The sequence below is a fragment of the Polyergus mexicanus genome, unplaced genomic scaffold, assembly GCF_030449975.1.
Source record: "Polyergus mexicanus isolate NDT 795.1 unplaced genomic scaffold, iyPolMexi1.0 SCAF_6, whole genome shotgun sequence".
NCBI lineage: Eukaryota > Metazoa > Arthropoda > Insecta > Hymenoptera > Formicidae > Polyergus > Polyergus mexicanus.
Genome location: NW_027223326.1, coordinates 8852049 through 8865894, shown reverse-complemented (window position 1 = coordinate 8865894; position 13846 = coordinate 8852049). Strand labels below are relative to the sequence as shown.

At 32.0% G+C, this 13846-nt stretch overlaps 1 protein-coding gene across 3 annotated transcripts in view; it reads left to right on the top strand.

The window, feature by feature from the left end:
* The window catches only part of Ccap-r (Crustacean cardioactive peptide receptor), a 63790-nt gene that overhangs the window by 47387 nt on the left and 2557 nt on the right, over positions 1-13846 (top strand). For all 3 annotated transcript variants that reach the window (XM_070297414.1, XM_070297417.1, XM_070297416.1), the window contains exons 3-6: positions 873-1008; positions 4218-4415; positions 10927-11021; positions 11296-11551. In XM_070297414.1, the coding sequence (XP_070153515.1) occupies positions 873-1008; positions 4218-4415; positions 10927-11021; positions 11296-11551 (685 nt within the window). The remainder of the gene's footprint in view (positions 1-872; positions 1009-4217; positions 4416-10926; positions 11022-11295; positions 11552-13846) is intronic.

Below are 13846 nucleotides of genomic sequence, written 5' to 3'. Positions count from 1 at the left end.
ACGCAAATGATGTTGAAATTAACGCTCAAACGTCACCCTCGTTAAACAATTTGCAATGTATACGATGGAAGAGAAGACCACAGACATCAAACTAACCATCAAACCAATTATTTGTTCGGATAAAGCAAGTGATTAGTAAATGGCTACCTAACATTTCATCGGATATTGATATTGAGATTACAAGACACAATACAATAATAATGCATCTGTGTTATGTAAATCTATATTATTCATAAAGATTTATATAACTGAGAGAGGGAGGGGGAGAGGTGATCTTATATTCTGAATATATTGGCATATAATCCGCGATTTTAAGATGAGTATATTTAACATATTTAAATATTTTGTATACATTTGTATATATTTATATACATTTAATTATTTAATACATAAGAATTTTTTTGTGTAAAAATAAATGATGTTATAATTTAAATATATTTTAAATGTGATCTTTGATATATAAAATTAATGTAACTTTGTGATTTTACTTGAAATATTATTTTCAGAATTTTGATATAATTAATATAAACTTTTTTCCTCTTTAAGGTATATTCTAGAATTTCTTACACATACACTTTTAAAAAAGTTTCTAACTATTAAATATAAAAATAAGAATTATATAGCTTTATTTTAAACCTCTGGGTCCTAGTTAAAAAAAATAAAAAAGATATTACTAATTTTCAACGGAAACAAAGTTCATATCTTTAGATTCATATTTTTTAATTTAATCGTCAAAACTTTTTTTGAAACGTATTAAGAATTCTAAAACTTTTTCAAGAAAAAACACAATATTTTTAATTGTATTAAAATTTTAAACTGATAATTTCACAAGATTGAAACAAAAACGTTTTTTTTCGTTTTCTTCCTTATAGACGGAACAATTCGCAGTACTATGGCTGTTATTTGCGATAATAGTCGCTGGCAATACTGCTGTTCTCGCCGGACTTCTGCTAGGAAAACGCAGGAAATCTCGGATGGACTTTTTCATCAAACAATTAGCATTTGCAGGTAAGTGATTATTACTTATCTTTAATAACTTGTGTAAATGACTCAAAAAGTGGTAATACTTCGATATTTTTTATCGAAAAAAATTGACTTTAAATTAAACAATAAATTTTATTACATGTAGCATAAATGGGTGTAACAATTTTTAAAAAATGTATATTATTAATTCTTAGCAGAATTAATAAGATTTGAAAGAACGAAAGAGGCAAAACGGTAATTTTTTTTTATCCCTATAACGTCAATAATTGTTTAAATGACAAGCGAGGGCGAGTATCTTATATATATATATATATATATATATATATATATATATATATACATATGTATAAATATATACATTATTATCTAAGTTAGATATGGAACGCGAAGGTTTTCTCATAAATCCCTCGCTTTCGATGTTTAATTCAATTCAGACTCTGGGGAAACGATGGCACATCCTTTTTCATGTAAACGTTTTATAGATAAACATTTCTCTTCCTTTTTCCGCTGACGTATCTTAATATACCGGGATATCGGAAACATAGACGTACAATTGCGCGGATATAGTGTAAAAATTTTTCATATTATATTGCAACTGCACCTGCATATAGATATATGTGTTTGCGCTCGCAAGCAAAACACATTAATGGAAAAATATCTTTTTTGCAATAATATGATAATTATGACTAATTAAGTATATTTTAACAACAATGTTTACAAATATATATAATATATTGTACTCATTATATTGTGCAGAAAAACTTTAATCAGAAATAATTTAGAATCTCTACTATTTTAATGACAAATAGTTTTGCATCGGATGATGGTTAATTCTGTCTACTGTTTCTCATATATTATCCGCGTAATAACTTGCGACATTAAAAGCAGATACGCTTACCGCAAAATTAATATCTGCGAAATGGAAAAGAAAGAATGTTTTTTACGGCATAGCATAAAATAACATGCTACAGAGAAGAAACACGAGTAAAATTATGCATTTTAAAACAGGTATTCTACGAAAAAAAATGTGTTCAGCAAGATAATTAATTAGCCCAATAATTAGTTTCTCTCTATATATATTTCTTTTTACACATAATATGATTTATACCAAAAAAACACATTCTTTTCTTACTTTCAAAAAATGTAAAACATATATATTTTTTTATTGTATTTCTTTAAGGAAAAAGAACTGAATAATCTGAAAGTTAACTTTTTTTTTTTTTTTAAAGATCCATATGATGAAAATAACTTATATTGATATTAATATAATTCGCTCTATATATATCACATAATAATTTTATACAATGCATTTTTATTGAGCAATAAAATTCTGTCCTTGATTGATCGTTTAAATTTAAAATGTCGAACGTAAGTAATCGACGATAAAAGAAAATTGAGAAAAGTTGATAAATCCGATCGTAAAGTTGCAAAGCATAAAGGTATCAAAGGATTTCAACATTATCTGAAAACATCTAGATTAAAGATATACTGAAATACTTTAAAGTATAGCCATTAACTTGAACAAATTTGATCATTCCTATAAAAAAGATTTTCGTAAATGGATTACAAGTGTTCTGGAATCTTCAATCGAAATACTCTTTTGCTAGGATAAATTCTCTAAATTCATACTGCTTAACAGTACTGAGAGAAAGAGAGAGAGAGAGAGAGAGAGAGAGAGAGAGAGTAATCCGTATTATAAATATATCTTTAATAAATATATTTTTGATATTACGTAAAAAAATATATTGTAATATTATGGAAATCGCGCTAATATAGAGAAAATATGTAAACTTAGAATTGAAATCATACATCGATCAAACATTAATAAATCGTAAAAATTGTTTTATCTCAAAATAAAAAAACTAGATTTTTTAAGAAGAATATATCAATCATTTAACATGCATTTTATAAATAAAATTATTACGCGCTTCTGCAGCATTGTGATTTAATATTAACAAATTGCTTTCTAGTTTAATTAACTGCTCTGGCATTTTCCCATTATACTGGAAGCAATTATTCTTCAATTTCGAACATTAATATCACGACCGGTATTATCGAGTCAGGAGGGTGTGAAATCGACTTTTTATTTCGTCAATAATATATGAGCGACAAAAACAAGGGATGAGTTTGATTTATTTACAGAATTACCGAGGAGTTGCGGCAGCAGTCTCTCTTTTCTGAACGTTGATCAAACTTATATTTCGGGAAGCATGTATAAGATCCTTTTAATTATTATCAAGAAATGTGTTGTATACAAGATCATAAAGTAACATGTATAATGATCGTGAAGTACATGCATATGCTTTTACGATTATTATAGTTCAAGTTCATCTATAAATAAAAATTTTAATTATTGTAATCTATAAAACAAAAATTCTGCGTTGATTTTTTTAAGATATAACTCTTAACTCAATTCTTTTTTGCATTAATCGTTACAAAACATACGTAACATATACCTCTATAAGAAAATTAACACTGTTTTAAATAACCTTTAATTATTGCGACGTTTTTGGTATACGAACGTCACAACATAGAAATTAGCGAATTTACGTCGCGTTTTATATCATGCTCATTTTGTTTTGTATGTTAATGATTTTTAATTATAATCATGTGCAAATGCAGAGCAACGCGATATAAAGCATCGAAATTAACTATAAACTGATCATATTGTACATCTAAAAAAACATTAATTTCGTAATCAAAACAAATTTATTTTATAAACTTCATGAGCTAATTAATAATCGCGCGGCGTCTTTACGCGATTGCGAAAATTCCACACGTTCGTATTAATACTAAAATTTTATACATAATTTCACACGAGCATTCATATATAAGGCAATATCATTTATATCTGTTTGATATAATAATTCCGAATGGTTTATATCCTTTTGTTAATAATAATCCCGAAATCTTCATAAACAAAAATGTAAATTTACGGATCGAATACACTAATCACAATTACATACATACGCACCTTCCTTATAATCATGAAAATCAAATACAAAGTAAACAACGTAAATTCTTATTAACTTTTTATTTTATCCATTTTTCTCTGAATGACACAATTTTTCCTGGATACATAATATTAATCAATATATCCGAATATTATAGTTGATGACTTCGGATATTTGAGAAATATGCAGAATAGGGAAGCCTCATATTCTGACGGAGCATTGATAATAATCGATTAATGAACAATATATTACAATCCACAGTCATGTATCTTGTTGCAGATCTACTAGTCGGCCTAATATCCGTACTGACGGACATAATTTGGAGAACGACGGTCACGTGGTACGCGGGAAATGTAGCTTGCAAGCTGATAAGGTTTATGCAGGCCGTAGTGACCTACAGCTCGACTTATGTCCTTGTGGCTCTGTCAATCGACAGATACGACGCCATTACCCGCCCGATGAATTTCTCCGGCAGCTGTGAGTACATTAGCGCGCCTATGATCGCCTTTAATGTCGGATCCTCTTACCACAGCAGCATTACCGAGCTGAACTTATTAATTTAATTTTAATTCCTTGAAATATATAGCACGACTCGAGCCATGAATAGCATCTGATAGTAGTGTTAATAGGCGGGTTCTAAGCCGGGTCCTCTGAGGGGGGGTGAGGGGCGAGGGGAAACCGCGCGGGCGAGGGGGCATGACGTCACGCGGGCGGAGGGGGATTTTGGAGGCGCGGGGTCCGCGGAGAGGGGGAGGGGACCGCGGCGGAACGGTAGGCGCGGGGTCCGCGGGGAAGAGGGAACGCGAAGGTACGACGCCGCAGCGCGGTGTATTACAAAGGGTGAGTGTCGATGTCCGACAGCTATAATTTATTATAAACAATATAAACAAATATCATCTCACACTGCACTATTGCACGTGCGGCATTGTTGAATTTCGTAGAAAGATTATTGCACGTGCGGCATTGTTGAATTTCGTAGAAAAATGATAAGGTTAGCGCCGATGTTTCGCGTATCCCGCATCATCATCCACGCGCATATCTCGCGCTCATGCGAACGCCTCGCGCCGTCCTTCTCCCACACGCGTGCATGCGGTCGCCTCGCGCTATCTCCCTCATACTCACCGTCTCACGAACGCTATACTCATCGCACCGACTTACGAACGCTATCCCTTTCCCGCGCTCATGCGAACGCCTCGCGCCGTCCTTCTCCCACACATTACGGCATCGTACCTTAAGATCGCGCGCGGTTTGTACTGAGGATATGCAAGGAAGGGAAGCGAAAGAAATACATAATCATTTTTTTTTTTCATTTTTTTAACATATTTATTTATTTATATAGCGCCGATGTCCGGCTGCTAGAATTCGCGTCGGGACATGTTTATCGGTGTACTTACAAAAGGCGGGTGTCGATGTCTGAAATATAAGGCGAGCGCCAGTTTCCGACTGCTCGAGAATTTATAAATAATATAAACAAGATAGAACCATCGCGGTGCTCTCTTCATCTTTTTCCAGGAAGAGCCGTTTATCGTATCGCCTGTCGGGATACGTTTCGCGATACCATAACGCGATAGATTAAAAATATATAATGAAGAACGAAGGGTGTCAAAAACTCAGTATGCGATTTGAAAGCTTACGGTCCGTATATCGACTGAAACAGGTACAGCGGGTACTTGTAAATTTTTGTGATTGAGATATACGACGCGATAAGTGGTCGGTCCTGCTCCAATTGCAGACTTCCGATGTATCAGATCTTTCCGTGCAATATGTGCCCAATTTGCACACAGTAAAAAAAAACATTGGCATAAAAAGTGTGAAAAGTGTGATAATTGATTTTTAATTCACAATAATTTGATACAAGTTATGAATAAAATGAATCAATTTTTAACTGACGATAAGATGCGATATATAATAAAAATTTCCAGACACATGTTTTAAAAAAAAAACAAAGATTATTTTAAAATATAAATTATATAATTTTTTAAAATTGGATGATATAATTTTATTTACACGAATTCTCGATTCTTCTGGTCATTCTGCATATAAAATTGTTAAGGTATATATTGATTATGAAAAAATGTATGTAAACTTGATTGGTAGATCTATTTTGACGTAACAAAATATGAATATATATTTATTCGATAGATCGATAAATCGATATATCGATCTATCGATATATCGATCTATCGATCTTTCGATATATCGATCTATCGATCTATCGATATATCGATCTATCGATATATCGGTAGATAGATAGATCGATATATCGATATATCGATCTATCGATATATCGGTAGATAGATAGATCGATATATCGATCTATCGATATATCGATCTATCGATATATCGATCTATCGATCTATCGATATATCGATCTATCGATCCATCGATATATCGATCTATCGATCTTTCGATATATCGATCTATCGATCTATCGATATATCGATCTATCGATATATCGATCTATCGATCTATCGATATATCGATATATCGATCTATCGATATATCGATCTATCGATCTTTCGATATATCGATCTATCGATCTATCGATATATCGATATATCGATCTATCGATATATCGATCTATCGATATATCGATCTATCGATCTATCGATATATCGATATATCGATCTATCGATATATCGATATATCGATATATCGATCTATCGATATATCGATCTATCGATATATCGATCTATCGATCTATCGATATATCGATCTATCGATATATCGATCTATCGATCTTTCGATATATCGATCTATCGATATATCGATCTATCGATCTATCGATATATCGATCTATCGATCTTTCGATATATCGATCTATCGATCTATCGATATATCGATCTATCGATCTTTCGATATATCGATCTATCGATCTATCGATATATCGATCTATCGATATATCGATCTATCGATCTATCGATATATCGATATATCGATCTATCGATATATCGATCTATCGAAAGATCGATAGATCGATATATCGATATATCGATCTATCGATATATCGATATATCGATCTATCGATATATCGATCTATCGATCTATCGATCTATCGATATATCGATATATCGATATATCGATATATCGATCTATCGATCTTTCGATATATCGATCTATCGATCTATCGATATATCGATCTATCGATCTATCGATATATCGATATATCGATCTATCGATATATCGATTTATCGACCTTTCGATATATCGATATATCGATCTATCGATCTATCGATATATCGATATATCGATCTATCGATATATCGATCTATCGATCTATCGATATATCGATATATCGATCTATCGATCTATCGATATATCGATCTATCGATATATCGATATATCGATCTATCGATCTATCGATATATCGATCTATCGATATATCGATATATCGATATATCGATCTATCGATATATCGATCTATCGATCTATCGATATATCGATCTATCGATCTATCGATATATCGATATATCGATCTATCGATATATCGATTTATCGACCTTTCGATATATCGATATATCGATCTATCGATCTATCGATATATCGATATATCGATCTATCGATATATCGATCTATCGATCTATCGATATATCGATATATCGATCTATCGATATATCGATCTATCGATCTATCGATATATCGATATATCGATCTATCGATATATCGATATATCGATCTTCGATATATCGATCTATCGATCTTTCGATATATCGATATATCGATCTTTCGATATATCGATCTATCGATCTTTCGATATATCGATATATCGATCTTTCGATATATCGATCTATCGATCTTTCGATATATCGATCTATCGATCTTTCGATATATCGATATATCGATCTATCGATATATCGATATATCGATCTATCGATCTATCGATATATCGATCTATCGATATATCGATATATCGATATATCGATCTATCGATCTATCGATATATCGATATATCGATCTATCGATCTATCGATCTACCGATATATCGATCTATCGATCTATCGATCTATCGATCTACCGATATGTCGATCTATCGATATATCGATTTATCGATCTATTGAATAAATATATATTCATATTTTGTTACGTCAAAATAGATCTACCAATCAAGTTTACATACATTTTTTCATAATCAATATATACCTTAACAATTTTATATGCAGAATGACCAGAAGAATCGAGAATTCGTGTAAATAAAATTATATCATCCAATTTTAAAAAATTATATAATTTATATTTTAAAATAATCTTTGTTTTTTTTTTAAAACATGTGTCTGGAAATTTTTATTATATATCGCATCTTATCGTCAGTTAAAAATTGATTCATTTTATTCATAACTTGTATCAAATTATTGTGAATTAAAAATCAATTATCACACTTTTCACACTTTTTATGCCAATGTTTTTTTTTACTGTGTGCAAATTGGGCACATATTGCACGGAAAGATCTGATACATCGGAAGTCTGCAATTGGAGCAGGACCGACCACTTATCGCGTCGTATATCTCAATCACAAAAATTTACAAGTACCCGCTGTACCTGTTTCAGTCGATATACGGACCGTAAGCTTTCAAATCGCATACTGAGTTTTTGACACCCTTCGTTCTTCATTATATATTTTTAATCTATCGCGTTATGGTATCGCGAAACGTATCCCGACAGGCGATACGATAAACGGCTCTTCCTGGAAAAAGATGAAGAGAGCACCGCGATGGTTCTATCTTGTTTATATTATTTATAAATTCTCGAGCAGTCGGAAACTGGCGCTCGCCTTATATTTCAGACATCGACACCCGCCTTTTGTAAGTACACCGATAAACATGTCCCGACGCGAATTCTAGCAGCCGGACATCGGCGCTATATAAATAAATAAATATGTTAAAAAAATGAAAAAAAAAAATGATTATGTATTTCTTTCGCTTCCCTTCCTTGCATATCCTCAGTACAAACCGCGCGCGATCTTAAGGTACGATGCCGTAATGTGTGGGAGAAGGACGGCGCGAGGCGTTCGCATGAGCGCGAGATATGCGCGTGGATGATGATGCGGGATACGCGAAACATCGGCGCTAACCTTATCATTTTTCTACGAAATTCAACAATGCCGCACGTGCAATAATCTTTCTACGAAATTCAACAATGCCGCACGTGCAATAGTGCAGTGTGAGATGATATTTGTTTATATTGTTTATAATAAATTATAGCTGTCGGACATCGACACTCACCCTTTGTAATACACCGCGCTGCGGCGTCGTACCTTCGCGTTCCCTCTTCCCCGCGGACCCCGCGCCTACCGTTCCGCCGCGGTCCCCTCCCCCTCTCCGCGGACCCCGCGCCTCCAAAATCCCCCTCCGCCCGCGTGACGTCATGCCCCCTCGCCCGCGCGGTTTCCCCTCGCCCCTCACCCCCCCTCAGAGGACCCGGCTTAGAACCCGCCTATTAACACTACTTCTGATTATTTCAAAGCAAAAATATTACTCTTATCTTTTTATGCAAAAATTTTTATCCGCCTTTGATAAATAAAAGAAAATATTTTGAAAAAACTTATGTACAATACAGTTGATTAACAATATTAAAAGAAAAATATATTATTTGAGATTCTCTCTGTCTTTTTAGTTGAGATTAATAAAAGACAAGAGCAATATTAAAATCAGGAAAACTTAAAACGATAATAATGAAGGATTTAAATCAACAAAAACAAGAGAAATAATAAAAAATGTAAATCTTTTGTGTGTGATTAATAGTAAGAATGAAAATCCTCTTATAGTTGATCATTATTTTTATGCCGATTTAATCGTAATTGTGCGATAACGGAATTGCTTCTAATGAGGTTTCAATATATGTTTTCAATCAAATATTTCTGATTATAGCAGGTTAATGGTTACTTTATCGATATCTACCAATCACATACAGAATAGCGCAGTTTACCTCGCTGAAATGAATTCATCTTTGTATTTATGTCACCCGAGAAGTAGCGTGTTGAATCACCACTCTTTTCTCTCTCTCTCTCTCTCTCTCTCTTTCTCTCTTTCCTCTATTTTATTCCTCATATTTATCGCTTACTGAGAAATTGCTTTGACTTCTATTGCCAGATGCTGCGCATCTATTTTTACTCGCAGAATTTGCTAGATAAGTCTAAAGTGAAAAATACTGAAAATCGATGCCATCTGTGAGACTCCTCTCGGCAATATTGTTGCTCTGATAGATAGCAATAATATCTGTCAATAATAACAGATCATATTCCTGTGATGCATTTGTAATATAATGGTTCTTCTGAAAATTAATATTGCTTCTCAATGTCAAATGTTGTTTTTTTTTTCTTTTTCTTGATGGTTTCTCCTTTTTCTCGACGCGACAAGATAAAGAATGAAGAAAGGATAGCTGGATTCTTTTATCTTTCTACTGGAGACAGTTGTGTCATCTATCACATGGAGGTATCTTACGGATTGTTGTGATGCGTATCTTCCCCTTGCACTGATATAAAATTTATCTTGCGTCTTCCATCGACATTCTTGTGGCTTGTTGATAGCTGAAATTACAGAAATCGAAAAATGTCCAATTCTAGACTATCTATCATGTTCGAACATCGCTCGATACTCAATCATCAATGGATTAATAAAAGGATTCACGTCGATATCTCTTATATTACAGATTAGTGCTAATTACAACAAATTCTCCTTGTTCCCTTGATTCTTTTAAAGAAAAATTGAGCTTTTGCTATACATTAAAGTAACTCACATGTTTATATATATACTTGGATTATTAAAAATATATCCTACAAAAATCATAACATAAACAAAAACAGAATAATCAATCGGATAATAAATTTCTTTTATAAAAAGAAGTGTATTTACGTTATAAAATTAATCTTCAAACACTAACAATTTTGCATCACATTTCTAATATTTGTTGAGTATAATTATTTTTCATTATGTGTTCATGTATTAATCACGAAAATGTAATCTGAAGATTAATATATTAATTTTAATCGCAGGGTGGAGAGCTCGAGCTTTGGTAATTACGGCTTGGGCTCTATCAGCGTTATTCAGTATGCCAATGATATTTTTATACGAAGAGAAACGAATACAGGTACACACACATATGTATATATATATATTGAGTGCAGTAATTATTTAAAAACTATAAATATCGCAAAATTGTTCTTAAAAAAGTTTTAAATTGTTCAAAAATATGTTTTTGAATTTTTGTGTACTATGTTTTTTTTTTTAACTATAGAGAAAATATATCAGTAGATAACGTTACATTATCGTTTATCCATTTTTGGAAGAACTTTTCAGTAATCGGAAATCGAATGCGCGTGGTACTCACGAGGTGAGCCTAATCGCAGAAGATCATTTTATAGGGTACGACACAGTGCTGGATCGATTTGGCCTCCCCGATCCAATGGAAGATCTACATGAGTTTGGTGAGTTTCAGCCTCTTTATAGCGCCCACCCTGATAATAGGAGGCTGTTACACAGTCATCGTGGTCACAATATGGTCGCAAGGAGCAGCGCTACGTCAGGGACCGACTAGAGACACTCGAAGAGCATCCTCGAGAGGTCTCATCCCCAGGGCGAAAATCAAAACCGTTAAAATGACTTTCGTCATAGTTTTCGGTAAGACGCAAATCATTTACAGAAATGTTGCAAATGCAAAATGTTATAGTGTTATTTAATTAATAATTGTAAACCTAACCAAATTTGTATTATCTCTTTATAGAGAAGTAAGAAAATATATTTTTTTCGTCAAATTTATAATAGAAGAAATAAAAAAAAAAAAATGTGTTTAGAAAATAAACTCTTATTTAAAAACCCCTTATTTAAAAAATAAGGGTAGAAAACCACAAAATATGCTGCAATTCAATTTATAGTGAATTTAATTGTAGTTTACTTTTATTGTGAATGAATTATGATCGTATGACAAGCATGCTTTTTATAAAATTAAAAACATACATATATTTTTTTATATATGTATTAAAAGTAATTTTATATATAAATTAAAAAAAATATTATTTATTTGATCATTGTGGAACCAAGACCTAGAAACGATTGTAGCACAGAAAGTAGTTTCAAATTCTATAGCGTTATTAAGATCCACTTCAAAGGATATTCAGGTTTGGAAGGAAATCTTTTCAAGCAAATATTTACATAAACTTCTTTGACTTGACTTGTAAAGTTATACTTTAATACCTGATTTTTTTTTTACGATTTCTCGTTATTCATGTGTTAGTTGTCAAGAAGATGTAAAGAAAACTTTTAGATTCCAAAGTAGACTCCAGTCTACGATACGTTCGAGACACGAATGTGTTTTCTTTCTTTGACATATGTATGTATACGAATATTTCATCGTGGATAATAACGGAAACGGAGCGCCATTCTCGAAGACAGCGGCGTCTATTTTGCGATAATAAAAAGTAATAACCTTCTATCAAGCTTTTCCTATGTCTTTGATACGAGATCGGTGAACCATTTTATTTGCAACGTAAAAGACGCGCCATAAGGAGATAAGCACGCGTATATTCTCTATTCGATATTCTCGTACGAGAACGAACCATCTAAAGACAAAAAGAATTGTATATATATGGTAATCTAAGAACAAACCGCCGCACTAAATTAAATAAAATTGGTAAATTGCGGACAACGCATATAAGATCTATCAATCTGCACGCAGAATAAAAAACTGTCGCGTAAAAACTGTGGCTACAACAGCAACGTAATCTTGTTTCGTGTTTTGAAATTACCATGCGCATATAATATATCGTATGCGTATTGCGATTGCGCTTATGATGTGTTTTGATTTTTATATATCTCGAGGTAAAGGACCTATACGTTTCCATAAATTGAGAGATCTTTTTATTGAACTAATATTTCCCCATTTCTTGTATTTTTATTAAAAGATGTGCTAATTTCTGCTATTAAATTATCTTTTAATTATTAAATAGCTTCCTGAAAAAAAAATGACATAAAGTAGTCTTAGATATAAATATACATAATTAATTATGAAAAGATCTGATAACATATGTAATTTTATATGATCATATAAAATTATATATTATATTATATGTTATCAGATCCTTTCATAATTCATTATATATATTTATATCTGATTATGGCATCATATTATATCATTTTTTCTCGGGTTGCGAAAAAGTATTGTTGAATAGAATTAAATAATTGTATTAAATAATTGTTAAACTTTTTTTAAAACTATTGCAGTTGTTAATGCAATTTTACGAAAAGCAGTAACAGATAAATAAAACAGTATATCTTTAAAAATATTGCAATTTGTGCAAGTCATTTAGTATGCTTTAAAATTTTAATCATTTCTCTCTTTTTTTAATAACCTATAAAAGTAATAATTTTGATATTAAATATCTCATAATAATATACGAATATCAAATTTTCTTCTCTCTCTCTCTCTCTCTCTCTCTCTCTCTCTCTCTCTCTTTGCCCTGTCATTAATAGATTTACTAAACAAACATACTTTTTAATAAAAAATTTATGCTTAATATAAAAATATATAAAAATTTAGTTGCTGTATTAGTTTTATTTCAATGTTTACGAGTCTTTTACTAAAGCTTCTACGTGATAAACATTTAACAACTGTTTATTTTAAAACGACTATAAGAATATCGGAGCAGTGAACTCCCCAACACAAACATACCATATTTATACACCAGCAATATCCCCGTTCTCAAAATGACAATAGATACGTTCATCCGTCAGTCATAAAGAAGACACACAATGCTGATCATTCATTGCATCCTTTGGAAACATTTATACGTTTTTGATGGGACATTAGAGTGTTGCACACTCATCGCAATGACGAATCAAATATGTCGATTTATATTTAATCGAATTTTTTCTTGCATAATCATTCATCATTGTACTAAAAATACCACTCACAATTTT